At 44.2% G+C, this 26,410-nt stretch overlaps 1 protein-coding gene across 2 annotated transcripts in view; it reads left to right on the top strand.

Moving 5' to 3' along the window:
* LOC141575679 (tumor necrosis factor receptor superfamily member 10B-like) overlaps positions 1-25,351 on the top strand; it is a 34,967-nt gene extending 9,616 nt beyond the window's left edge. Inside the window, exons 2-10 of one of the 2 annotated variants that reach the window (XM_074355535.1) lie at positions 3,274-3,376; positions 13,190-13,303; positions 14,063-14,174; positions 15,121-15,194; positions 15,282-15,383; positions 15,925-15,956; positions 16,426-16,608; positions 23,353-23,428; positions 24,607-25,351. In XM_074355535.1, coding sequence (XP_074211636.1) covers positions 3,274-3,376; positions 13,190-13,303; positions 14,063-14,174; positions 15,121-15,194; positions 15,282-15,383; positions 15,925-15,956; positions 16,426-16,608; positions 23,353-23,428; positions 24,607-24,962 — 1,152 coding nt within the window. In that variant the 3' untranslated portion in view covers positions 24,963-25,351. Of the gene's footprint in view, positions 1-3,273; positions 3,377-13,189; positions 13,304-14,062; positions 14,175-15,120; positions 15,384-15,924; positions 15,957-16,425; positions 16,609-23,352; positions 23,429-24,606 lie in introns of both variants that reach the window. The other variant, XM_074355534.1, reaches the window with a different exon arrangement.
* Positions 25,352-26,410: the final 1,059 nt, after the last annotated feature.

A 26,410-nucleotide genomic window follows, 5' to 3' on the forward strand; every position in this document is an offset into this window, starting at 1 on the left:
CATGTATACACAAAATGCCAACACATAATTAAAATGGAATTCTAAAAAATATACCGTGAATATTAAATTCTGCAGGGAGGAGCAATAGGAAAAAAAGGAGACTGGACTAACAGAAAATAAACAGCAGAACTGCAGATCTACTTCAACCTTATCAGTGATTACATTTACTCCAAATCAGTATAATTCAAAAGTAGAAATGGTCAGAATGAATTTAAAGGAGACACATATTACTGAAAATTAGGATGGATAAAAGATTAACATTTAAATAGTAAGCCTATGAAAAACTTCCTCAACTATCTTAATATCAGCTGAAAGTTGATTTAGGATAGAAGAATATTGGAGAGATAAACAGAGACATTTCGTGTGTTAAAGGATTAATTCATCAGGAAGCCATAATAATCATCAACGTATATATGTCAAATAATAGAATTTCATATACAAGAAGCAAACATTTACAGGATTGAATCGAGATGATAGCACATCTCTCTTAGCAACTGCTAAAATGGTTAGATGAACACAACTCAGTAAAATCATAAGAGATATGGACACAGTCCCGTCACCTTAACTTAATTGACATTCATAGAGCAGATATGCAGCATCCGTTGAAAACATTCCATTTTGGAAAACATAATCGCCTCTTGAGATGGTGCTGCAGATTAGGATTACCTAGAAAGGGCAGGAGGGAATGTTCTGTGGTAATCCTGTGTTCTATGAATTCGATAGAGGATTTGGAATACGCACAAATATGAATTGATAAACTGATCACTGGCACACTTAAGAAATATGCGTTTCATTGTTTGTGGGTGTTCAGTGTACAAGTCTGTAAATTTTCCTGAGTGTGTCAAGTTTTTTGGGATGAAATATTGAGGAAAAGAGTCCACGAGAGGAAAACCAAGGAAGACAGGAGGTAAGAGCATACTGAGAGCAGGCAAAGGAGACTCAGAGACCACCTAGCCTGGAAAAGGCATGACCTGGGGGACACACATGAGTTTCGTGGTTCCCAAATACTTGACAGACTTTCATGTGGAAGAGGGTTGCATTTTATCTTGTTTAGATACAGATGGTTGAACTGAGTTCAGCGAAGTATTTTTCTTCTTATTTTCTTAATTTAACTTTTTATTTTAAAACACTCTCAAAATTACAGAAAAGTCGCATATATTATACAAGACCCCTTTTTCCTGACCAACTGAAAACTCAATGGTGACGTGATGAACATCATTCCTGAACACTTCGGTGTGTACTCCCTACAAACAGGAACATTCTCCCTGATACCCAACCTTCAAATCAGAACATTAACATGGACACATTACTACTATCTAGTTCTCAGACCCCATTCAAATTTCTCCACTTGCTCTTATGTCATTTATAGCTCAGAGACTGTGGCACAAACTGTCACTTTTCTGAACCTCTTTGGTATTTAGTAGAACACTGACATGTTCCACTAGGGACAGCTTGTCAGGTACCTTATAATTTTTTTTTAATGGTAGTAAAATATACATCGCATAAAATTCTCCATCTTAACCATTTTTCAGTGTATGGTTCGGTAGCATTAACTACATTCTCATTGTTGTGCAACCAATCTCTAGAACTATTTTCGTTTGGCAAAACTGAAACTGTCTATCCGTTAAAGAGTAACCTCCAAATTTTCCCCTCTCCCCAGCCCCTGGCAATGCCCATTCTACTTTCTCTATGAATTTGACTACCCTGGGGACCCCACATAAGTGGAATCATACAGTATTTTTGTGACTGGCTTATTTCGCTTAGCATAATGTCTTCACGATTCATGCATTGTTGTTAGCAAGTGCCAGAATTTCCTTCTTTTTTAAAGTGACTAATATTCCATCTTACGTATACACCACATTTTGTTTATCAATTAATCCAGTGCTAGACATTTGGGTTACTTCCACCTTTTGGCTATTGTGAATAATGTTGCTATTAACATAGGTGTACAAATATGCCTTCATGACCCTGCTTTCAATTCTTACGGATATATGCCCAGAAATGAAATTGCTAAATCATATACTAATTCTATTTTAATTTTTTGAGAAACCTCCAAATTTTATGGAAATTCTTTTCCATAGGGGCTGCATCATAACACATTGCCACCAACAGTGCCCAAGGCTTCCAATTTCTCCACATCTTTGCCAACATTTGCTCATATATAATATAGTATCTTTTCATATATATTCTAGTACCTTCTTCAGAAAAATACCTATTCAAATCTTTTGCCCATTATTGAAACTGGGTTATTGTTGTTATTTCTATGTTATAGGAGTTCCTTATATATTCTGGATATTAACCTTTTATCAGATACATGATTTGCGAATAGTTCTTCGAGTATATGGGTTGTACTTTCACTATGTTGTGTTTCTTTGATACACAAAAGTTTTAAATTTCCATATTAGCACAATTTATCTTTTTTTTTTTTTTATGTTGCCTGTGGTTTTGTGTCATGTTCAAGAAGTTATTGCCAAATCCCAGGTCATGAAGAACTGCCTCATGTTTTTTCCTAAATGTTTTGTAGTTTTCACTCTTATGTTTAGACCTGTGATAAATTTTGAGTTAATTTTTGTATATGATGTAAAGTAGGGGTCCCGTTCATATTTTTACATATGGATATCCAGTTTTCATAAGATCATTTATTGAAAAGATTGTCCTTCCTTATTACATGGTTTTGGTACCCCTTGCCAAAAGTCATTTGACCGTATATGGAACAGTTTATTTCTGGGCTATCTGTTTTATTCCATTGGTTTAGATGTCTGAGGCATCTTAAATTAGAAATTCATTATTTAATCAATATTTGCGCAAAAGAATTATTTAATGTTTGATTCTATATCCTTTTTTAAAGTTTGTATATTATATAATCCTCATTACCATGTGTGTCTGTGTAAGAAAGAGAATATTCACACATATGGTGAAACAGTGGAACTAAATGAGACAAAATATTAATGGATGCTATTTCTAAGATGAAGGGATCACATATATATTTTTGTATTCTTATCAAAACTCTATCTGTTGATATTTTCTAGAATAAACATGTTTTATAATAAGAGAAAAGGATAAAGAAGAGTTTTTCAAGTGTACATTACTTAGCTAGCTCCAAATCATGAAGGTACAACCATGAATACAAAAGACTATATAAGCGTTTGGATCTGGGAGAAAGGTGGAACTTCTGCTTAGTTTTGGAGGTGAGGTGAAATGAATGTGTGATGGATTCTGAGTGGGGTGAGGGTCTGGAAGCCACTCATGCCTATCCCTGCTTTGTCCCCATAGGCTGCAGCTGCCTCAGCCATGCCCACAGGGCAGGACAGAGTTCACCAACAATTAGCTGCCCCACAGGGATGGAGGCGCAGCTTCTGGGAGTTGTGTCCACCAGGTAAATTCTAAGACTGATCTCCAACCCTTATTCTACCTTTGTCTCCCCATCTTTCTGGCCTTCTGATTCCTGCAGTTCCTGGTTCTTATTTCACTGGTATTTACTGGAAGCCTTCTGTGTGCCAGGCACTGTGCTACTGGTGGGCATGAGGCCCATGCCCTCCTGGAGCTCTCCTCCTGGGATGGTACCCAGACAGAGGGACAAACGTGACAGTCAGAGAGATGAGATAGGAAGCATGAGGACAACTGAGTGATGGGTGGGACAGAGATGAGGTTGACAAGGCCTCTTGGGGATGGTGACTCTGATGCAGAGAGCAACTCTCTGGTGTAGAGAGCCAGGGACAGTGCTTCTGAGAGGACACCCAGGAACTACTGACCCAGGGGGCAGGGCTGGGCTTGTTTGAGCAAAGCCAGGGGCAGCGGCAGTGAATGGAGGCTGAAGAGGTCACAGGGACAGCTGGGAGCAGACCACACATAGCCCTAAACACCATGGAGTGGGCATGGGTTTTATTTTGTGTGTGAGAGACATCTCTGAAAAATTTTAGGCAGAGGACCGAAGGGACTAGGCTTGTTTCACACAGAGGACAAATGGGATAAGTGCATACTCTTGGGTTGAAAGGAGGCAAGACTAGAAGCAGGTGGAGAGCCTTCCAGGGCATGTCTGTGAAGTGCACCCCTGTTTGTTCTACCTGGTGTGATGTCTGTGTTCCATATGGTTCTGCAAGTCCCGAGTCCTGGGAAAGGCAGCTAATGCCTGGCAGGGTGGTTGACTGGGGTTTTTGCTCTGCACAACGTGTTTCTTTCTCCCCAAATTGGGTGAATTAGGAATTGCTCTTCTGCAAAGGATTCCACAGCTAGCAAGAGTAGTACCCTGGGGTGCTTAAAATCCTTTGAAGAATTTGCATTTCCATCCACATCACAGGAAGGGCCCCAGTGCCTTTCCAATCTATGTTAATGTGGGCTTTTCAAAGTTTCAGGATGGGGAGAGGGAAGAGCTTAGCCCCAAACAAACACATAATCAAAACTGTAAACGCCAAGGGCTTCAGGCACCTGTTGTAGGGACAACATGGGTGGGCCTGAATAGTGCTGTGAGCAGAGCCATAGGCAGATTAGGAAGGCCTAGGGAGATACTCAGATAATCTTTTCTCTTTATAAACTTGTGTGAAAATTTTCTCATATATATTTGCAGTAGTTTTGTGGGTAATTAATTTTATAAGTAAGTCATTGATTCACCCAGATTGTATTTTCTTATAAGAGAATAAGGAAGACATTTCATTGTTTCCGAGCAGCTTCTTAGTTGCCCCAGCACCATTATTAAATAACCACATTTTTATCATTGATATAAACTGTTATCATGATACCATGTTATTAACTAAGGTTTCCACAAGATAGAGCTTTTAGAGTATATTTCAGTATTGATGAAATAAATCAGGAGACTCATGGACAGTGTGTAGAAGGATTATGGTTTTGTTTTTGTTTTTCTCCATCCTGACCATCTCTGCCTTTTAATTGGAGAGTTGTAAGTATTTAAATTTAACACTATTACTGATAAGGTACATTTAACGCTATCATGATAAGGAACTCCCCACGAGGCCATAGGTACAGGCTGCAGGAGAAAAGGTGGCGAACCAGGAGTGAGGGCCATGGGAATTTGGGAGCATTCAGGCACTTCTTCATGTAACTCACTTGAAGGCCTGCTTGAGCCCACTCTCGTACGTGGCACTTCCATTTAATAATGGGGTGCTACTTTGCGTGCCCAACTTTATGGCTTTGTGGGTCAGATAACACTTAGTGCATGACGGGCAGCGCAAGCCACGTGGTAACTTGGTGGCTTATGGTTAACCATTCATTATCTACTCATTCCCAGTAGCTAGCCAAAATCTGTCTCTCAAAAGGAGAGTAGTTTGTTACAGAGAATGGCAGGGTCTTGCTCCAAAATTCTAAGAACCTGCACTGAGATTCAGCTGTAGGGACCTGTGAAAAGCTCCTAACAGCATCCCTATCTGTGCTGAGACGTCAGTCTCCCCTGGGTCTGCTGGGACCAGATGAGCCAAACGGCAGAGTAGCTAGTACAGCAGCCTGGACCTGTTGCACAGCCTTCTCTTCTTCTGGGCACCACTCACAATTAGCAGCTTTTTGGGTCATTCAGTAATGGGCGGGAATAACACATCAAAATGAGGAATACGTTGCCTCTAAAACTGAAACAGGCTGGCTTAGGCCCTGTACCTTTTTCTCGGTTGTAGGGGGAGCCAGATGCAACATCTTATCCTTTGCCTTAGAAAGGATATCTCGACATGCCATTGGGCCCCTAGACATTTCAGTGATGTAGAAGGCCTCTGAATTTTTGTTGGATTTTTTTCCTGTTCTCTGACATGCAAATGTCTTACCAGGAAATCTCAAGTACTTACTACTCCTTGCTCACTCGGTCCAATCAGCATGAAGTCATCAAAGTAATGACCCAGTGTGATACCTCGTAGAAGGGAAAGGCCATCAAGATCTTGTCAACTGTATTGTGACATAGGGCTGGATAGTTGATGTACCTCAGAGGTAGGACAGTGAAGGTATATTGCTGGACTTGCTGGCTGGTGGTCTCTACTCACAGATACGGAGGAAAAAGCATTAGCCACATCACCAGCTGCGTATCACGTAACAGAGGATGTGCAAATTTGCTTAAGTAATGAAACTACGTTTGTGCTGCAGCTGTAGTGGTTAAGCTTACAACTATCCACGGTCATTCCATACCTTCCTAACACCTTGTTGTTGGACTTCCCAGCCTCTCAAACTGTTCATTAAAGTCTGTTGTTAAGCCACCCAGTCTATGATATTTTGTGAGAGCAGCTGAAATAGACTAAGATATACTGGTATCTATATAGTTACCATTTCCAATATTTTATTTCTGTATGCAATATCTTTCTTTTGGTTTCCAGAATCTTTATTTCTTCATATGGCTTTGAACTACTGCCTAATGTCATTTCATTTCAACCTGAAGGATTCCCTTTAGTACTCCTCATAGGGCAGGTCTACTAGTAATGTACTCTATAAGCTTTGTTTATCTGGGAATGTCTTAATTTCTTCTTCATTCTTAAAAATTGTGTCCCTCCACAGCCTTCTGGTGTCCACGATTTCTAATGAGAAAGCAGTTAATAACGTTATTGAGAAACCCCTTGCATGTGTTGAATCATGGCTTACGTGCGGGTTTTTTTTTTTTTTCTTTTCTTTTAACTTTTTCTTGTAACTACCTCGTAAGTCAGAAGTGGGTAATGTGCTGCCTTCCTTAGACGTGGTAGCCTTTTCTTAGACTCTCTCTCTGAAATAAAACCCTTATTTCCCATCACCCGTGCTCACCATGGTAGGCCATTCATTATCTACTCAGTCCTAAATAGGGCAATGTTGTAATGGGTCGAAGCCACCGGTGGGGTGGGGTTTGAGAGGCCAGAGGTTATCTAGAATCACCAAACCCTCTTCCCCTCCCCACCTGCCCTCCAGGCTGGCCAAGTTGGTTTTGATCTAATAAATGCTGGCAGGTCCCTCCAGCGAAGGGGGTTGGAGGCCCTCCGCATATATATTCGCTCTAGAATTAGCAGTTATCTACTTATCTATGTAGGAGAGGAGGGAGCGATCAAAGGAACCATAACTGATTTAAGGAGCCACTTGCACTTTCCCTTTACCAGCCCTGCGTACATAGACATGTTTGGCTTAATCTTTGAGACAAGCATGTGCTACTGGCAGGATCAACTAGGTAGGAGAGTGCGCTCTCACTAGCCAGACCAGGAGAGCCGCTGAGGTTCCCCCGAGGAAGCGCAGTGCCTGGCTTGCAGCGCTGCCGCGGTTCCCACAGGCGCGCGGAAGTGGGGGAGGCGAACACCCGGGCCCCTTGGCCCGCCTCATCCGAGAGGCGAGGACCGCTGACGGTGCCAGGGAGGCTTGGAGGGGCGCTGGGGAGTACCCCCGCTTGGCACCCATGACCGCAAGAAAGCAAGGCCAGGCACCCGGGAGTCGCGTGGAGCCCGACCTGGTCAGGCCGCCAGTTCCGGGCCGACGGGCGGCGCAGCCATTGAGGCCAGTCAGCATCAAGCGCGCCTGAGCCAGGCGCTGTGGGGGACTGCGGTCCTTCGCCCACACGCAACGCCACCTGCTGTCAGACGGCGGTGACAGACACGGAGGTGGGTCACGTTGGGCCGGAGAAACAAGACGCACGGAGACCCGGCCCTGGGATCTGCAAACGGGACAGACAGACGGAGAGAAGGGAAATGAGACACGGCTGGCGTCCAGGGGCTGGAAAAGCGGTGGCGGAGGGGGTCGCGGAAACAACCCGGACGCAAGCCGGCCGCCCGGGCACGACACAAGGTCTCACCGCCAGAGGCCTCCAGCTCAAGGGTGGTCCCGTAGCACCTAAGATGCCGACGACCTTCCTCGGCCCCCAGGGCACCCCCGCGGGGATCGTGACCATCGCTGACACAGCAGAGTCGCGACAGGCCTGCGAGAACTCTCTCCCGCACACGTATGGAAGACCGCGACCCCCCAACCCTCCGCCACTACCGCGCCGAGCCCTCCATCTAGCCAGAGAGCGCTTCGCCGGGGCCGCCGCTGGTCGTGGCGATCCGGGGAGACACCCGCACAAGGCGAGGTCCTTTCGGTCCCAAACGGGAGAGGCGTCAGCAATCACCTGTTCTGCGGGAGAGGGCAAGCACTGACCAGGAGGGGCGGCGCGCACGTAGGGAGAGGGCCAGGACGCAAGGCTGGCGCCGGCCCTGGCGCTGGCGCTGCCGAGGGCTCACGCTTTATCAGGCCATCAAGAAGACAAGCATGGGATCCCACCGCCACAGACACGAGGGCGCTCCCGCGAGGCCTGGGACACCGCCGGCCTCAGCCACCACCCTCGAGCCACAGAGGATCCGTCTACCTAATCCGTCCATCCATCCACCTACAACTATCCGGAAAGATGTGGTCCGTCCCGGGGCCTCACCTCCCGGGAAAACGCTCGAGAGCGAGGCAGCCCGACCGGGGAAGAGGGCAGGCGGGACCACTGCTCACGGCCGCAGGGCCGAGGGAGTGGGGCGAGGCGTCCTGCCACCTTGGCTCACGACGGGGGCACGGCGCACGCACGGCCCCGCGCCGGACGCCTGCCCAGCCCGCGGCACCCTCCCCCGGGCCAGCCAGCTGGGGCCGCGTAGCCGCCCCGCGAAGGCGAGGGGTTCTGCCCACACGCGGTGGCAGTCGCACCGGTGGCAACTGAGCGCTTTGCGGAGCGGCGGCTCGGGGGTCTGGGACGCCAAGGCTCCCTCTCGGGTCGCTAGAGAACGCTTTCTCACCGAGGGCGCGTCGTCCCCCACCCACTGTCTCCCCGCCGGGCCCATGGAGGCGCTTCAGAAGCCAGTGCCTGCGCTGGCTAACGGGAGTGTTCGCCATGAAGGCGGGGAAAAGCCTGCGCTCCCTCAGGCTCGTCGGTTTGCCTCAGGAGGGAGCGTGCCTGAGAAGTCTGACAGCGCCCCCTTCGCATCGCCCGACCCGCCACACGCCCGCGTGCAACCCCAGCGAGGGGGGACGCACGGCACACGCCCAGCCAAGTCAGCCCCCCGCTCCCCGCACGCAGTGAGGACGGCCACGTCGAGGCACCTGTCCCCACAAGGGGGACCGGCCTGCCTCCCTTACCGTCTCGACCCCGCAGGAGAGCTGCTCACAGGCGCAGCACCGCAGCGGATTCCCCACAGGCTTGTTGGGAACAGGAAACGAGGCCACCGCTCGGCCTCAGGCACCGGAGGGACGACCCTGAGCGCCTCCAGGAAACATCCGAGGGTCTGGCGAGACGCGTTAGCGCGACAAAGGCGCGGGAGGGGCGGTGGCGTCGGGGCGCTTCCCCAGCCCCCACGGCGGGGGGGGGGGGGTTCTCTCGCGAGACACAGGAGCCGAGCGAGCGTGTCCGCTGGGTCAGAGGACCCCGGCCCGCCGACGCGGTGAGGCAGAGGGCGGGAGAGCGCTGTGGGGCGGGTTTCCGCACCCCTGCCTTCCACCCACCACCAGCGGGAAGGCTGGGAGGAGAGAGGCCTGCGAACGTCGTCCCTCGTCTGGAGCGACTTAGGGCGGCCGGCGTGGGAGAGAGCGACATCAGCACATCCATCTCTTTGGTGCTGTTTTAAAGATTCTCTGCTTGCATATGTGCCTTTTGTCCTGTTGACTATAGGTTTCTGGGTGGATCTCTTTAAAATTTGATCCTGCTTGGGAGCTCATTGAGTTCCTTGGATACACAGAACGAATTTCGTATCAAATTGAAGGAAAATGTGCCGGGACTTCCATGATGTGCACATGGGTGCGCTTGGTGGTGTCCCACAGGTCCCTCAGGCGCTATTTTTTTTTAAATCATTCTTCTTGTTTCTGCTCCTCAGACTGGATGATTTTAATAACCTTATCTTCATGTCCATTAAGTTTTGATATTATTCTGCCTGCTCAGTTTTGCCATTTCAGCCCATCTAGTGATGCAGAGACACAAAGAGGTCGAAAGTAGTGGATGGAAAAAGATATGGCACCAAAAGAGAAGTAGGATGGCTATCTTATGAACAAAGTAGATTTAAAGTCACAATAGTTTTATAAGAGACAGGAGAACATTTTTTTCACTTTCCAATTTCTTCTTTTTTTTTATTTTGAAGAATTCATTTGTCTTGGAATGAGTTCTTCATTTTTTTCTTTCAGTATGATTGAGATATAATTGATATCACTGTTTAAGTTTACATACATCAAGAAATGACTACCACAGTAAGTGAACTTTCATCATCGCACATAGATAAAAATTGGGAGTAGAAAAAACATTTTTTCCTTGTGATGAGAACTCTTAGGATTTACTCTCTTAACGACTTTCATATATAACATACAGCAGTGTTAATTATATTTATCATGTTGTATATTATATCCCTAGTACTTATTTGATATATAAGTAGAAGTTTGTACCTTTCGACTGCTTTCATCCAATTCCCCTTCCTCTACCAGCCACGTCTAGTAACCATAACTCTAATTTTTTTCCCTCTGACTTTATTGGTTTGATTTTGAAGTATAATTGACCTACAACACTATGTTGGTTCTTGTTACATAACATGGTTATTTTGATATTTCTATGAATTTCAAAAAGATCACCATAAATCTGTCCCCATACAAATGTATTCCATAATTATTGACTATATTCCCCACACTGAATATGTCATAATTGTGACTCTTTTATTTCACAACTGGAAGTCTGTAGGGGTCCCAGAAGGAGACAAGAAAGAGAGAGAGAGGAGCAGAAAATGTATTTAAAGTCATAATAGTTGAAAACTTCCCTAACCTAGAAAAGGAAACAGACATCTTGGTCCAGGAAACAGAGAGAGTCCCTCCCTGCAAAAATCTGTTAGAACTGACAAATGAATTCTAACCTGTTTCAACTAATAAGATATACACATACAGAACAGTTCTATTTCTGTGCACTGCCAATAAACAATTCCAAAGGGAAATTAAGAAAACAATGCCATTTACAATGGCCTAAAAAGGATAAAATACTTAAGAATAAGACTAAATGTAACAAGGAGGCATAAGACTTTTACAGTGAAAACTGCAAAATATTGCTGAAAAAATTTTAAAAGGCCTAAACAGGAAGACTTTCCATCTTCATGGGTTGGGAGACATTGCTGTTATAATGACAGTATCACCTGGAACAATATGCACATTCAATGCACTCTTTATCAAAATCTCAGCGGTGTAATTTCAGAAATGAAAGAAACCATCTTCAAATTTGTATGAAATTCCAGGGGACCCACAGTATCCAAAACAATGTTCAAAAAGAAAAACAAAGTTGAGAGACTTATATTTCCTGATTTCCAAGTACAGTAATCCAAGCCGTGTGGTATTGGAATAATGATTAGACATAGACCAGTGGAATAGAATTAAGAGACTGGACATAAACCCTTATATCTATGGTCAATTGAGTTTTGATATTCAAGACCATTCAATGGGAAAAGAGTAGTCTCTTCAACTAACAGTGCTGGAGAAACTGGATAGCAAACATGCAATGAATGCAGCTGGGCTGTTACCTTACACTAGATACAAAAAGTAACTGAAAATGATTCAAATCAAAAATGTAAGTATTGAAACTATAAAACTTTTAGAAGAAAATAGACGGGCAGTTCTTGATGGCCTTAGGCTTGGCAATGGGTTTTTAAAAATATGACACTAAAGCATAGTGTCATATTTAAAGCAAAAAAAAAAAAAGGTATATCGAACTACATCAAAATTTAAATCTCTGCAGCAAAAGAAACGATCAACAGAATGTGAGAAAATATTGGTGAATCAAATAACTGATAAGGTTTGATACCTAGAATATATAAATCAATCCTACAGCTCAACAACAAAAGACGGACATCCCAACGTAAAAATGGGTAACCGACTTGAATAGACATTTCTCCACAGATGATATACAAATGGCCAGCAACCATATGAAAAGATGCTCAAGATCACTAACCATCAGAAAAATGCAGACTAAAAATAAAACCATGATGAGATACTACCTCGTACCCATTTGATGGCACTATCAATAATACAGAAAATAAAGGTTGGTGACGATGTGCAGAATTGGAACCGTTGTGTGCTGTTGGTGAGATTGTAAAATGATGCAGCTGCTGTGGAAAAACAGTATGATGGTGCCTCAAAGATACTAAAAAATAGAAATACCGTATGATTTAGCAATCCTGCTTCTGGGTATATATCTAAACGGATTGAAAGCAAGGTCTCAAAGAAATATTTGCACACCTTTATTCATAGCAAAGTTATTTACCATAGCCAAGAAGTGGAAGCAGCCCAAGTGTCCACTGATGCGTGAATAGATAAACGAAATGTCTTATATACATGCAAGGGATTATTATTTAGCCTTTTTTAAAAAGAGTGAAATTCTGACACATTGCAGCATGGCTGAACCTCAAAAACACTGTGCTAAGTGAAATAAACCAAACACAATCTTTGTATGACTCAGGACATGGGCTCCCAGGTAATGACAGCTCCTGCAAGGTCTCAGGCCAGTGCCTGGAGAATACCTCTTTTTTCCAGGGCAAAGCCACCTTTATTTAGGGTTATTCTTTGACTCAACATACAGGAACCATTTTTCCTTCCATTTACCAGGAGCGTAGCAAGAGCTTTAATTGAAGGCTTGTCTGTGATTGTCTCATTATTTCTGATCTTGTGCGTTCCATTGACCTGGAGCTCGTTGAGGGCAAGGATTAGGACTTTCTTCTGTGACTCTCCAGGGACCTGGTGACACTGTCCAGTTTTGTAGTCACTATGTCCACGTGACTATTGAGCACTTGACATATGGCCCCTCCAGATACTGAGTGATGGAAGGCAGAAATATTCCCAGGATTCTAAGACGTACTTTGAAAAACTAATGTAAAGCATCTGAATGTTTTATGCTTATTATGAGCTTAACTGATATTATTTTGAATATATTGATTTTTGTAATTGACGTACAGTCAGTTACAATGTGTCAGTTTCTGGTGTACAGCACAATGTCCCAGTCATGCATATACATACATATTTGAATAGATTTAAATACATTATTAAAATTAATTGGATCTCCTTCCTTCAGCTCTTCTAAGTCTTTCTGACTTGTAATATATTTCTGTTGCAATGCTAGTCAAGGGTGTACAGTAGATGCAGAATTGATCAACTGACCGACAACAGGTAGAATGAATTTCCCCATTTGGGTTCCACTCATGGCCAAAAGAGGAGCCCCCCAGTCACCACTGCCTGCCTCTGGGAATCCTGTAGGGATTCATTCACCAGATTTTCTCTCCCTTTTCAGGATACCATGTATCAGCAGATGGAAACAATTGTACACCCTGTGCAAATGGAGTGGAGTTTACCACTCACTGGAATGTGCTCCCTTCCTGCTTACCGTGTACAACCTGTAAATCAGGTATGGAACATGGGACCCAGTGCAGGAGTGATGGTGTGGGAATTGTATCCAACATGGGATTGGGACACCTGGATTCCGGTTCCCGTCCTTCCTGGGCTTCATCATACCCTGTTTTATGATTATATCTTAGGCCAATAAAATAAAAACAGAAATTATTTTTACGCCACATGCCATACAGCAGGTAAATCTTTTAAATCAGCAGATGAAAGTGGTGGGAAAATGATCTGCCCCTTGATGGGGGAGGGGTGGTATCTGTATAGTTACAGCATAAGACGAGGCCTGGCCAAGTGGAAAAGTGCTAGGTTTGAGCTGTGACGTGGGTCTGGTCCTGGGCCAGGCCCCTGTTAGTCCTGTGCTCTGTGCTCCTGGCAGGGGCTCGGCCTCTCTAAGCCTTCACAAATTTGGGCCCCTCGGCCTCTCCAGCAGAGCTATGTTTTGGGAGGTGACCCACGGGTTCCTCTCCATCGAGGGTCTCTCAGATTATCCCCCACCTTTCCTACCGACCTGTGAGCTAAAAGATTTCCCTCCCTGTCCTAATGCATTAAATAATGTACCATGGTCCTTTTTTTATGCCTCTGAGTATTGGTGACAGGTGAGCAGTGGCTGTCCTTTATGTGCCCCTCATGTGTAGCTGCCGAATTTGACCCTGAAAGCTACACTGGACTGATGAGAGCTGAGCGGGTGGGTGTTTGGTTGGTGAAGAACGGCTGAGGGTCACGCAGGGGAAACATATCCCCAAACCTTATCCTTTGTCTTCAGGTGAAGAAGAGAGTACTCCTTGTACCACAACTAAGGACACACAGTGTCAGTGCAGAGCTGGCACTTTCCATGGAGAAGACTCCCCTGAGTTCTGCCAGAAGTGCAGCACCGGGTGAGATGTGGGAGCCTTGGGGCTTCCCTGTGCCTGCGGGGTCTTCTGAGCCTACAGCAGCCCCTCCTCATCCATCTGCTGATCCCCGCACTGCCCCCTACACCTTCCCACACCTTCTCAACTGGGTTTCCCTTTGGCCAGGTTGACTTTTCTATCGGGTACAGTGTGCCATTGCTTAGGGTCCATGATGCTGTCAATGGCCCATGAAAAGTTTTAGTTTCTTTTTATACGAGAGGGAAAAAATGAGCAGAATGCAGCCAGGCTTATATTCATCTGTATAACCGTTCATTCATAAATGGATGTTTTAGTATTTTTTACATGCAGGAAAGGACACATGAAGACAAATGTAGCCACAACCAAGTCAGATGAGACCCAGCATGTAGCTCCTTCAAGGTTCCCAGAAAGCCCTGGGCCACTCAGCTGACCTCACATCCAGCCCTTGTTCCCTCAATAAGACCTGAATCTTTCCTATTTGGAGATTTAGGGACCGGTAGGAGTTAGGTCTTCTGTGACGCTCCAGTGTTGGCTGTGATTGGTAGGAAGAGTCAAAGGTGGAGGACAAGAGGGTCCTTGTGTTAAAGCTGGACTGGAGGATGAGGCTCAGCCTGTGCCCAAACCCTTCTGACCCTTGACCTGTATTAGGCCCCTCACCCGGACTCCCTCTGCAGCCCAGGGAGGTCCAGTGCAGGCCTTGCAGAGAAGACCCAGCTCCTGAAGGAGCTCAACACACTCAGCCGGAGCCCTCAGGGCAGAAGTGCGCAAGCCCAGATCCTTCTCCCACCCAACACGGGGGAGTGAGGGACCCGACCCTGCAGACAGGAGAAGCCTGTCCCTCCTCCACTGTCTTGTCAGGGGACACTGGGTGGGAGTTTGCTCCCTGTTTGTCCCCATCTGGCCAGCTTTCCCTGACAGAGCCCCTCCATGTCCTCCCTGTGTCTGTACCTAGGTGCCCAGATGGGATGGTTGTGGCCACGCCCTGTACACCCTGGAGTGACCTGCAGTGTGTGGACCAAAAATCAGGTACCCAGGTCAATGGGGAGGCCCTGGTTCCTGGAAAGTCAGTGACCATGAGCCTGGGACTGCCCACCACTCCTTCTCCCTCCTCAGGCAATTCACAGCTGGTGCCTGGAATTGTAACTGCCTTTGTCCTGCTGGGGCTGGTGCTGGTTCTGATGACTGCATATCGTTTCCGGAAGTTCATCCTTCAAGGTGAGGTACCGGGAAGGAATGGGAGGCCCTGGCTCCCTCTTTCATTTTCCCAGTCTTCCTGTTCTTCCTGGCCTGGCTCTGATCTTGTTGTCTGTGATACCCGTCCACCTTCCACCTCCCACCTAGGGGCACCAGGATCACATCAGTTCCCCATCTTGGCTGATGGACCCCCCATCCTCATGGCCAAGTCCAGGGGGTCAGGGCCAGTTCTTAATGTCTTCAGGGCCCCCAGGCAGGGCAGAGAGGAGATGAGCACTTTGACTGAGTGACAGGAGTCAGGAGGAGAGGGTCAGGGCGTCTTGTATGGCTTTGTTCAGCAGACTCCAACAGGGATTTTACATATGTTTCATTTTATTCCTTTTTCCCTCTTCTCTTCTCCCTCCCCAGGGGCTCCCCAGAGTTGGATTGGCCCCCTCCTTGTCACCAGGCCCAGGGCTCCTTGTTCAGTGCCTGAGCCCCCAGCCCACACCCTGTCCCAGGGGAGGGAGGTGCTGCAAGAGGGCCCTCCCCACTGTTAAGGTGGAAGCTTCTTCTCTTCTAGGTTGTGGAGTGGACCCCAAGTGCATGGAAAAAGTGAGTTGGTTTCTCCAGGACCTGGTGGCATCAGGTCCTCAGAAACTGCCTCCCATCCACAACAAGGCCCTGGGTGGACACGGTCCCCATTCTGTGCTGTGCTGTGGCCCCTGGCTCTCTAAAGTGGCCTGGGGACTCTGGGCTGACTGTAGGAGAGCAACTGGTCCATTTGAGCAGCCCAGAGGCTTTTTGGCAGCGCTAGCCCTGTCCTTCTTACTGCCTGTGGGACACCCGTACCCATAACCCTGGACCCTGGGGCATGGGGGTGTCAGGCAGGGGTGCTAAACTCCACTTAGCACAGCACCAGGGTCCTGGTACCAGCAGTAGATTCCTGAGTGTGCTGTCTGTGCCCACCTGGGGGAGGGGTACAGCATGAGGGTAGGTGGGGAGGCAAAACCCACCATGTTCCCTGTTACCCTGCAGGGGTATATAGGTATGGACTCCTGAGTCAGCTCTTTGCCTTCCCAAGGTCTTTTTCTGGCGCTCACATCCCCCAAGAGGGCCTGAGCCTCTGGACAATGCTCTCAACAACACGCTGAATAGCAGAGAATCACTGTCCACTGTGGTCTCTGAGCAGGAGACAGAAGACAGAGAGCAGGCCAACCTGACACTTGTTATGGTGCAGTCCCCGGGGGAAGCAGAGCATCTGCTGGTGAGTATGTGACGGCCCCTCTGCTTGCCCGGGAGTGTGGGAGATAGAGGGAAAGGCCGATGCTGGTCAGATCTCCTGTCCCATGGGGAAGTGGTGATGGAGGGAAAAAAATCAGCATCCTGAAGGGGGAAGGGAGCCCACCCCTGCTGTTGTAGACTGTCAGCTCTATATAGTGTAGCCCTATTTTTTTATCTGTCCAGTTCTCACTGTATCCTCAGTCTAGAACAGGCAGTGGGCACTCGCATATTTGTTGAATGATTTATTGAGGGCTGCATAATATTCCACTGCATAGTTGTAAAATAACATAGTAAGCCATTCCGCATAGTAATAATAGTATCAAATTTATTGAACATGTATGAAAGCAAATCTTAGTCCAAATAGCTGATCATTAGAGGGGAGGGTATAGCTTAGCAGTAGAATGCTTGCTTAGGATGCGCAAGTTCTTGGGTTCAATACCCAGTACCCCCATTAAATAAATAAAGAAACCTAATTATCTCCCCCATCAAAAAAATTTTTTTGAGAACAAAAACAAATAGCTGATCATATTTGTATGGTGGCTCCTCAGAAGAAGTAGAATTTTGTCATCAACATGTAGAAGTATTGTTTACACCCCATGCACACCCAGTTTTGTTCATATCAAATTCATCATTTTTGACATTGAGTGGTCAATCTGTAGAAACATTTTTTATTCCTCATAAGCTTGTAACGTTATTCCCCCCAATAAAAGATAGGATGAAATGCTCTAATTTCTTATACAGCTTTTAAATTTAATGGTAATTTTTAGCATAGAACAGTATTATCTAACTGGAATTTATTTTGTGATGTGACATGCGGTGAGGAGCTCCCTGAATTCTGAGTGATTGTTGCCTTACTCCAACCAAATTTAGCAACTGAATTTCCCATTTTCCTATGCTTTTGGTCCCTCCTTAATCACATGTGAAATATTTATATGCACAATGATCTCTTTCCACCTAGAATGTTCCTTTTGGGTTTTTTTTTCCCCTGCATCAGCAGTTGACTTTAGAACAAAGCTGGGGTCAGGGGCACAGATTCTTCAAAGTCCACGTATCAATGTTTCTGCATCCTCATAGTCAACCAGCTATGGAACGTATAGTACTATAATACATAGTCAGTGAAGAAAAACCCACGGATTAGTAGACCCATGCAGTTCAAACCCATGTTGTTCAAGGCTCAGCTATATATTACATTCCTTTAAAAGAGAAAGTATAAAAGGAAGCATCAGAAAAAGGCCAGTAATCCCTCCATCCTGATTAATCACTTTTCGCATTTTTTCATAGCAGTTAATACATATCCACAGTGAGAAAATTTAAACAGTATAGACAGTTTCTCAATGAATCATGAAAGTCTCCTCCTATAATCTTTCTCCAGCCCCTTAGTTCTTTTTATTTCAGGTAAATATGAAGGGTAATTTTCTGTGATTCTTTGCTGAAATCTTTATGCATATGCCATCTGTATGCCATCTGTATACAATACTTCACAAATGAAACTTCCTAATATGTTTTAATATCTGAGAGAGCACTACCTCCTTCTTTACTTTTTTAAAATTTATTGTTTACCCACATAAAATGTAGAATTATTTCATAAGATTTCCTCCATCCCTAAAAAAATAATTGGAATTTTTTGTAAGATTTAAATTCATAAATTAATCTAGGAAGAATTAAGATCTTATTAATATTTAATATTTTTCTTATCAAAGAAAATAGCATTATGAGATTAAATATGATGATGCAGTAGGAAGATCCTGAGTTCACCTCCTCTCACAGACACACCAAAATTATAACTATTTACAGACAACTATTGGTGAAAAATATCTTCTACAACTAAAAATATAAAGAAGGAACCACAAAATGGCTGAGTCTTAGTAGAGTCAAGACCCATACCCCTGAGTGGGTGGCCCACAGACGGGACGCTAATTATATTTGCAGAAGTTGGGGCTTACTCTGCAAATGTATTTAGCCTCAGAGAGCTGTGGGAAAGAGACTGCATCTTAAAGGGCACACACACAGTCTCACAACCTCTGGGACCCAGGACAGTGCAGTAATTTGACATCTGGGTTGGGGGGAGGGTATACCTGAAGTGGTAGAGTGCATGCTTAGCATGCACAAGGTCCTGGGTTCGATTCCCACTACCTCCTCTAAAAATAAATAAACCTAATTACCTCCCCAAATATCAAAAAATATATCTTCTCTGGAAAAGAAGAGGTAAAAGTGTCATTATATGCTGATGACATGTTACTATATATAGAAAACCCTAAAAGGTCCACACAAAAGCTACTAGAGCTGATTGAAGAATTCAGCAAGGTAGCAGGTTACAAAATTAACGTTCAAAAATCAGTTGCATTTCTTTACACTAACGATAAATCAACAGAAGAAGAAAGTAAAGAAACAATCCCCTTTAAAATAGCACCCAAAGTAATAAAATATCTGGGAATAAATCTAACCAAGGAGGTGAAAGAATTATACACAGAAAACTATAAACCATTGATGAAGGAAATTAAAGAAGACTTTAAAAAATGGAAAGATATTCCATGCTCTTGGATTGGAAGAATCATTATTGTTAAAATGGTCACACTGCCCAAGGCAATCTACAGATTTAATGCAATCCCTATCCAATTACCCAGGACATTTCACAGAACTAGAAAAAATCATAATAAAATTCATATGGAACCATCAAAGACCTAGAATTGCCAAAGCATTACTGAAGAGAAAGAAAGAGGCTGGAGGAATAACTCTCCCAGACTTCAGACAATACTATAGAGCTACAGTTATCAAGACAGCATGGTATTGGTACCAAAACAGACATATAGACCAATGGAACAGAATAGAGAGCCCAGAAATGAACCCACAAACTTTTGGTCAACTCATCTTTGACAAAGGAGGCAAGAATATACATTGGAATAAAGACAGTCTCTTCAGCAAATGGTGTTGGGAAAACTGGACAGCAGCATGTAAAACAATGAAGCTAGAACACTCCCTTACACCATATACAAAAATCAACTCAAAATGGATTAAAGACTTAAACATAAGACAAGATACAATAAACCTCCTAGAGGAAAACATAGGCAAAACATTATCTGACATACATTTAAAAAATTTTCTCCTAGAAGAAATAAAAGCAAGAATAAACAAATGGGACCTAATGAAACTTACAAGCTTCTGCACAGCAAAGGAAACCAGAAATAAAACAAGAAGAAAACCTAAGGAATGGGAGAAAATTTTTGCAAGTGAAACCGACAAAGGCTTGATCTCCAGAATATATAAGCAGCTCATATGACTCAATAAGAAAAAAATAAACAACCCAATCCAAAAATGGGCAGAAGACCTAAACAAGCAATTCTCCAAGGAAGACATACAAATGATCAAAAAGCACATGAAAAAATGCTCAATATCACTAATTATCAGAGAAATGCAAATCAAAACTACAATGAGGTATCACCTCACACCAGTCAGAATGGCCGTCATTCAAAAATCCACAAATGACAAATGCTGGAGAGGCTGTGCAGAAAGGGGAACCCTCCTACACTGCTGGTGGGAATGCAGTTTGTTGCAGCCACTATGGAAAACAGTGTGGAGATTCCTCCAAAGACTAGGAATAGACTTACCATATGACCCAGGAATCCCACTCCTGGGCTTGTATCCAGAAGGAAATCTACTTCAGGATGACACCTGCACCCCAATGTTCATAGCAGCAATATTTACAATAGCCAAAACATGAAAACAGCCTAAATGTCCATCAACAGGTGACTGGATAAAGACGACGTGGTATATTTATACAATGGAATACTACTCAGCCATAAAAACCGACAACATAATGCCATTTGCAGCAACATGGATGCTCCTGGAGAATGTCATTCTAAGTGAAGTAAGCCAGAAAGAGAAAGAAAAATACCATATGAGATCGCTCATATGTGGAATCTAAAAAACAAAAACAAAAACAAACAAACAAACAAAAGCAAAGCGTAAATAAAGGACAGAAATAGACTCACAGACAGAGAATACAGACTTGTGGTTACCAGGGGGGTGGAGGGTGGGAAGGGATAGACTGGGATTTCAAAATTATAGAATACACTACACTGTATAGCACAGGGAAATACACACAAAATGTTATGATAACTCACAGAGAAAAAAATGTGACAATGAGTGTGTATATGTCCATGAATAACTGAAAAATTGTGCTGAACACTGGAATTTGACACAACATTGTAAAATGATTATAAATCAATAAAAAAAAATGGGTCCAAATTAAACTTAAAAGCTTTTGCACAGCAAAGGAAACCACCAATAAAACAAAAAGACAACCTACTGAATGGGAAAAAATATTTGCAAATGATATGACCAATAAGGAGTTAATACCCCACACATACAAGCAGCTCATGCAATTCAGTATCAAAAGAAAAAAAAAAAAAACCAACAAACAACTCAACTTAAAAATGGGCAGAAGGTCTGAATAGACATTTTTCCAAAGAGAAAATGCAGATGAAAAGATGCTCAAAATCACTAATCAGAGAAATGCAAATCAAAACCATAATATCACCTCACATCTATCAGAATGGCTATCATCAAAAAATCACAAATAGCAAATGTTGGCAAGGATGTGGAGAAAAGGGAACCCTCATGTACTGTTGGTGGGAATGGAAATTGGTGCAGCCACTGTGGAAAAGAGTATGGAGGTTCCTCAACAACTAAAATTAGAACTACAATATGATCCAGCAATTCCACTCCTGGGTAAATATCTGAAGAAAACAAAAACACTAATTCTAAAGGATACACGTACTCCAGTGTTCATAGCAGCATTATTCACAATTGCCAAGATGGAAAGCAATCTAAGTAGAAAGGAATCAACAGTTGAACGGATAAAGCAGATGTAGTGTGTATATATATAGAATGTAATACTACTCAGCCATAAAAAAGAATCAAGTTTTGCTATTTGCAGCAACACAGATGGACTTGGAGGGTATTATGCTTAGTGAATCATCCGACAGAGAAAGATAAATACTGTATGTTATCACTTCTATGTGGAATCTAAAAAATAAAAAACATAAATGTAACAAAACAGAAAGAGACTCACAGATACAGAGAACAAGCTGGTGGTTACCAGGAGGGAAGGGGAAGGTGGGAAGGGCAAAACAGGGGTACGGGATTAAGACATACAAGCTACTATGTACAAAATAAATCTTTACAAAAAAAGATTGTATACCACAGGAATATAGAACAATATTTTATAATAACTTTAATTTTGTGTATGGTGTAAGGGAGTGTTCTAGCTTCATTGCTTTACATGCTGCTGCCCAGTTTTCCCAGCCCCATTTGCTGAAGAGACTGTCTTTATCCCATTGTATAATCTTGCCTACTTTGTTGAAGGTTAGTTGACCAAAAGCTTGTGGGTTCATTTCTGGGCTCTCTATTCTGTTCCATTGGTCTATATGTCTGTCTTTGTACCAAGACCATGCTGTCTTGATGACTGTAGCTCTATAGTATTGTCTGAAGTCTGGGAGAGTTATTCCTCCAGCCTCTTTCTTTCTCTTCAGTAATGCTTTGGCTATTCTATAATTTATAATAAATTTAAATGGAGAATAATCTATAAAAATTTCGAATCACTATGTTGTTCACCTGAGACTAATTTAATACTGTAAATCAAGTATAACTCAATAAAAATAGTTTTTAAAAAGGAAACAGCATTTCAACTCAAAGGTTTTTTATTGTGACTCAGTTAAGATTTGAGTTCTTCAGATAAATTATGCCTATTTTTTGTCAAACATGTTTCTTTCTATCTCACATGTCTTGTTACTTTTAATGGTTAGCTCCTCCTATAATGCCATTTTCTAATATATTGTTTCTGATATGTTTTTTAACATTCATTAAGACATGCATTCATTTTTAAATATTGTAGCTTAAACCTTAGAGTTTTTAAATATACATTCATATTAAAATAATTATAGTTTCTGTCCCCTCCACTATTCCTGCCTTATTTTTGCTTTACATCTTGCTGGCTGCATGGTCCAGAACTTATAATGTTCAAAGATGCTTAGAGAAGGCAGATATTTTAGTGTTCGTTTGATTTCGTTGTGAACGCCTACAGTATTGCACCATTAGGAACCATGTCGATGCTTGTTTTCATTTAAAAAATTTTATCATTATGGATGCAGCCTCCTATTTTTAGGTATTTTGTAAAAGTCAGAATTCATCTTTAATTCTACAGAATGCCTTTCCAGTCTCCATGGAGACCATCAGATGCTGTCATTCCCTTATTTACACTACCGATATGATACATTGCCATTGACCAAAGCACCTTCACATACACGGAATAAACACTTATTTCAGATTTTCCAAAGTGCCTTTGTAAATACTCTTCATCTGAGTCACATAAAGCCTGGGAGGGAGTGCTTATCTCCTGATGCAGTGGGTGGGAAAGGACTAGAAGGGCCAGAAGGGACAAGGTTTAGGGGAGGAACGTTCCTTGTCTTGGATGGATTATGTTTACTCAGCTGTATAGAATTGTCAAAGCTGAGCGGACAATTAAGAAGTGAGCATTACTGCAGGGAAAATTTCCTTCCATGAGGATAGGAGCCTGTGAACTGTTCAGGGTGGGAGGTTCCTTCATCTCTATAGGGACCCAGGAGGGAAGGTGGCTGCCCAGGTCAGACAGTGGGCTGGTTAATGGGCTCAGTTCTGAAATCCAGGACCCCTGACTAAGACCAAGGCTGTTCTCCACTGTATTTTACAGGAAGCAGCCGTAGCGAAAGAGTCTCAGATGAGAAGGAGGATGCTGGTTCCAGCAAATGATGTGGACTCCATTGAAGGTGAGTATTTTTTCCAGGGCAGTGGAGCAGGAATGGAGGGAGAAGGGACAGTGTCCTAACTGCCGTCTCCATAGCTGTTAGGGCAACTCACAGCAGGGGATAGCTTGTTCCTGGACCATCAGAACTCTAAATCCATCTCTCCCCTCCTCTGCACCCCTCTGTCCTGTAACGCCTCCCAGTCCTTCCCTCTTTCTCCCTTCTCCCTTGCTGCTCAGGGCCAGGTTCGCCCACACTGAGGCACCTAAGGGACTGTGCTGCCCAGCAGGGCACCCACTGGCCCCAGGGGACTGTGGAGCACCTGACCTGTGGCTAGGCCAAATTCGATGAGCTGTCATATAACTAGATACTGTATTTCAAAGAATTGGTAAAAAAAAAAAAAAAAAAGGAATGTAATACGTCTCAATAATAACTTTTTGTATACTGATTACATATTGAAGTGAACATTTTTAGAATATATTGAATTCATATTTTATGAAAATTAGAATTTAATATTACTTTTTTCAGTGCAGCTGTTAGAGAATATAAACTTGTATTCAGTGCCCACCTTATGTACCAATGGACAGTGGTGTGCACTGCATTTCACCCACATTGCACTGAATCCCCGGTACACTCCTATGACGTGCTTGGTGTTGGCTCCATCTTACGGGTTAAATTCTTGCTCAGAGTCTGTTCGTCCCCATCTAGCTCTGCCACCGCGTCAGTCAGTGAGGCCGAGCTGGGTGTGAGGCCAGAGACCTTCCCACCTCCAGGCCCTTGCTCTGTCCACAGAGCAGATGCGGCAGCCGGGAGCCCTTACTCTCATGAGAAGGGCAGGTGCCCTCCTCTGAGGTCTGTTGCCCCACAGTCTGGTCTGTGGCACCCTCTGTCTCCTACACAATCTGCCTTCTCCCTCTGTGACTTCCGTCCCCCTTCCCAGCAGGGCCCTCGTTCCTCCCTTAGGGCAGGATTCTCTGGTGACCTTGACTCCCTGCAGTGCCTTGGGTACAGGTGAGGCCCCTGCAGTGTGGCCTGATTCTCTGCTGATGGGAAGCAGGTCAGAGACGCAGAGCAGCAGGTTCACCAGAAGGGGGAGCTCCTTGGGTCCCAGCCTGGGATCTAGGCCTCCTGGAGGGTCCTCTGACCTTTCTGAAGCCCATCCCAGCTCACCTGACTGCCTCTGTGACTTTCCCCCAACCCAGGCCTGAGGATGTTCTTCGATTACTTTGCAACCGTCGTGCCCTATGATTCCTGGGATGCGCTCATGAGGCAGATGGGCCTGACACAAAATGAGATCCTTATGGCCAGAGGCAAAGCCTGGGCCCCGCGGGATGCCTTGTATGAAATGCTGGAGGCCTGGCTCAGCAGCAAGGGGCGGGAAGCCTCCATCAACACCCTGCTGGACGCCTTGGAAACAATTGGGGCAAGATGTGCAAAGGAGACAATTGAGGACCACCTGGTGGGCTCAGGAAAGTATGTCTATAAAAAAGGTGAAGCAGGCTCTGCTGTGTCCTCAGTGTTTGAGAACCTCAGCCTTTCCGTTCAGGGCACTTTTTAAAGTGCCTAATGGACTTGTACTTTTTGTATATATTTCTAATTTCAAAGACATAAGAATTTAAAAATATGTGTATTTAATGTACAATTTGTGATTCATATTTTATTTATACCAAAACGTATTTTTGCAGTACACTTGTCTGGATTGTTTACATGGGTTATCTGGTTGTGAGCAGGCACTTAAGAAGTATTTAAAATTCAAAAGAAAAAGAGGAAAGAAGTCCACTGTTGGAGCACTGGCAAAAGCAGTTTGGCCACTTTTGGGTGCCTGGTCGCTTCTAGAGTGCCCACCATTTCCAACTGATAATTTTATAGGTGCGGGATTGTTTACATTATTTATTGCTAAATGTTTACTTGTGAATAAAGAGTGAGGAGAAGTGGCATCCACATGCAGCCCTGTGTCTGGTTGTCCGTGAACTGGCCTATCACACGTGGGCCTCCTCTGCTCATCTATGGCCTTGGGTGGGGAGGGCGGGACGTGGGTTAGATGTGAGGTGCCCAATAGATTCTATGCCATGTACCATTTCTGGTCTTGTTAGTGAACCTTCGGTTCCATCTGGGCTCGGGGGAGAGAGGACAGGGACCTGCTCCCAGTGTCTGCCCTGGTCGCAGGGAGAAGAGCGGATCTTGATCATGAACTGAGTTCAGTGTTGGCTGACTCAGCCCTACATTGGCTCTCTCACTTGTGGAGGTGTGTGAATATGAGCCCAGAACTGCCTTTTTGGGTCCGAATTGGCTATTTAAGGATCTCAGCCCCTCTGTAAGTTGTGGCCTTCTGCAGAAAAGACTCAGACAGAAATCCCAATTCCTATATACTGTGAGGATTGGCCTAAAATGGCTCATATATTAGTGTTTGTCCTTTTATTGATTTTCATAAAACCCTTCTTCCGCTAAACACTTCTCCATAGTGTTCCAGCTATTTTAAGATAATTTCATGGTGGAAGCAATTCTCAGGGGTTTTGTTTGGTCTTTTCCATCTCAAGGTTTTGTGTGCTGCCTTCTCTGAGACTGGTGTGGTCAAAACTGGAATTGGCTGGAATGTAGGCACATTCAGGGTATGGTGTCTGGAGTCCACTGGAGTTTTTAGGAAGGGTCGACTCCTGTGGCCTTGCTGCTACTTCTCCCTCCCCTGTCCTTCCAGACATCTGGCCCTGTCTACCCTCCCCTTCCTGAAGTCAGATGTTTCCTGCCTTTGCTGCTCCTTCTGTGCAGGACACTTCTGGCTTCATCTTCAGAGGGAGATGTAAATGAAATCTTGCCAATCACATTTCAGCTCACTTGTCCCTTTCTTGGAGGACGTCCTTGAGTACCCATAGAAAGTATTAGTCTTGACAGTGTTTGTCAAGTTTACTCATTTATTGATATGTTTTTTGTACCTTTCACCAGTAAGAACCTTCAGTAAACATGAAATTGCTTCCTGTATTGCTTTGTACCCAGTGCAAATATACTTTT

The sequence above is a fragment of the Camelus bactrianus genome, chromosome 31 (genome assembly GCF_048773025.1).
Source record: "Camelus bactrianus isolate YW-2024 breed Bactrian camel chromosome 31, ASM4877302v1, whole genome shotgun sequence".
Taxonomy (NCBI): domain Eukaryota; kingdom Metazoa; phylum Chordata; class Mammalia; order Artiodactyla; family Camelidae; genus Camelus; species Camelus bactrianus.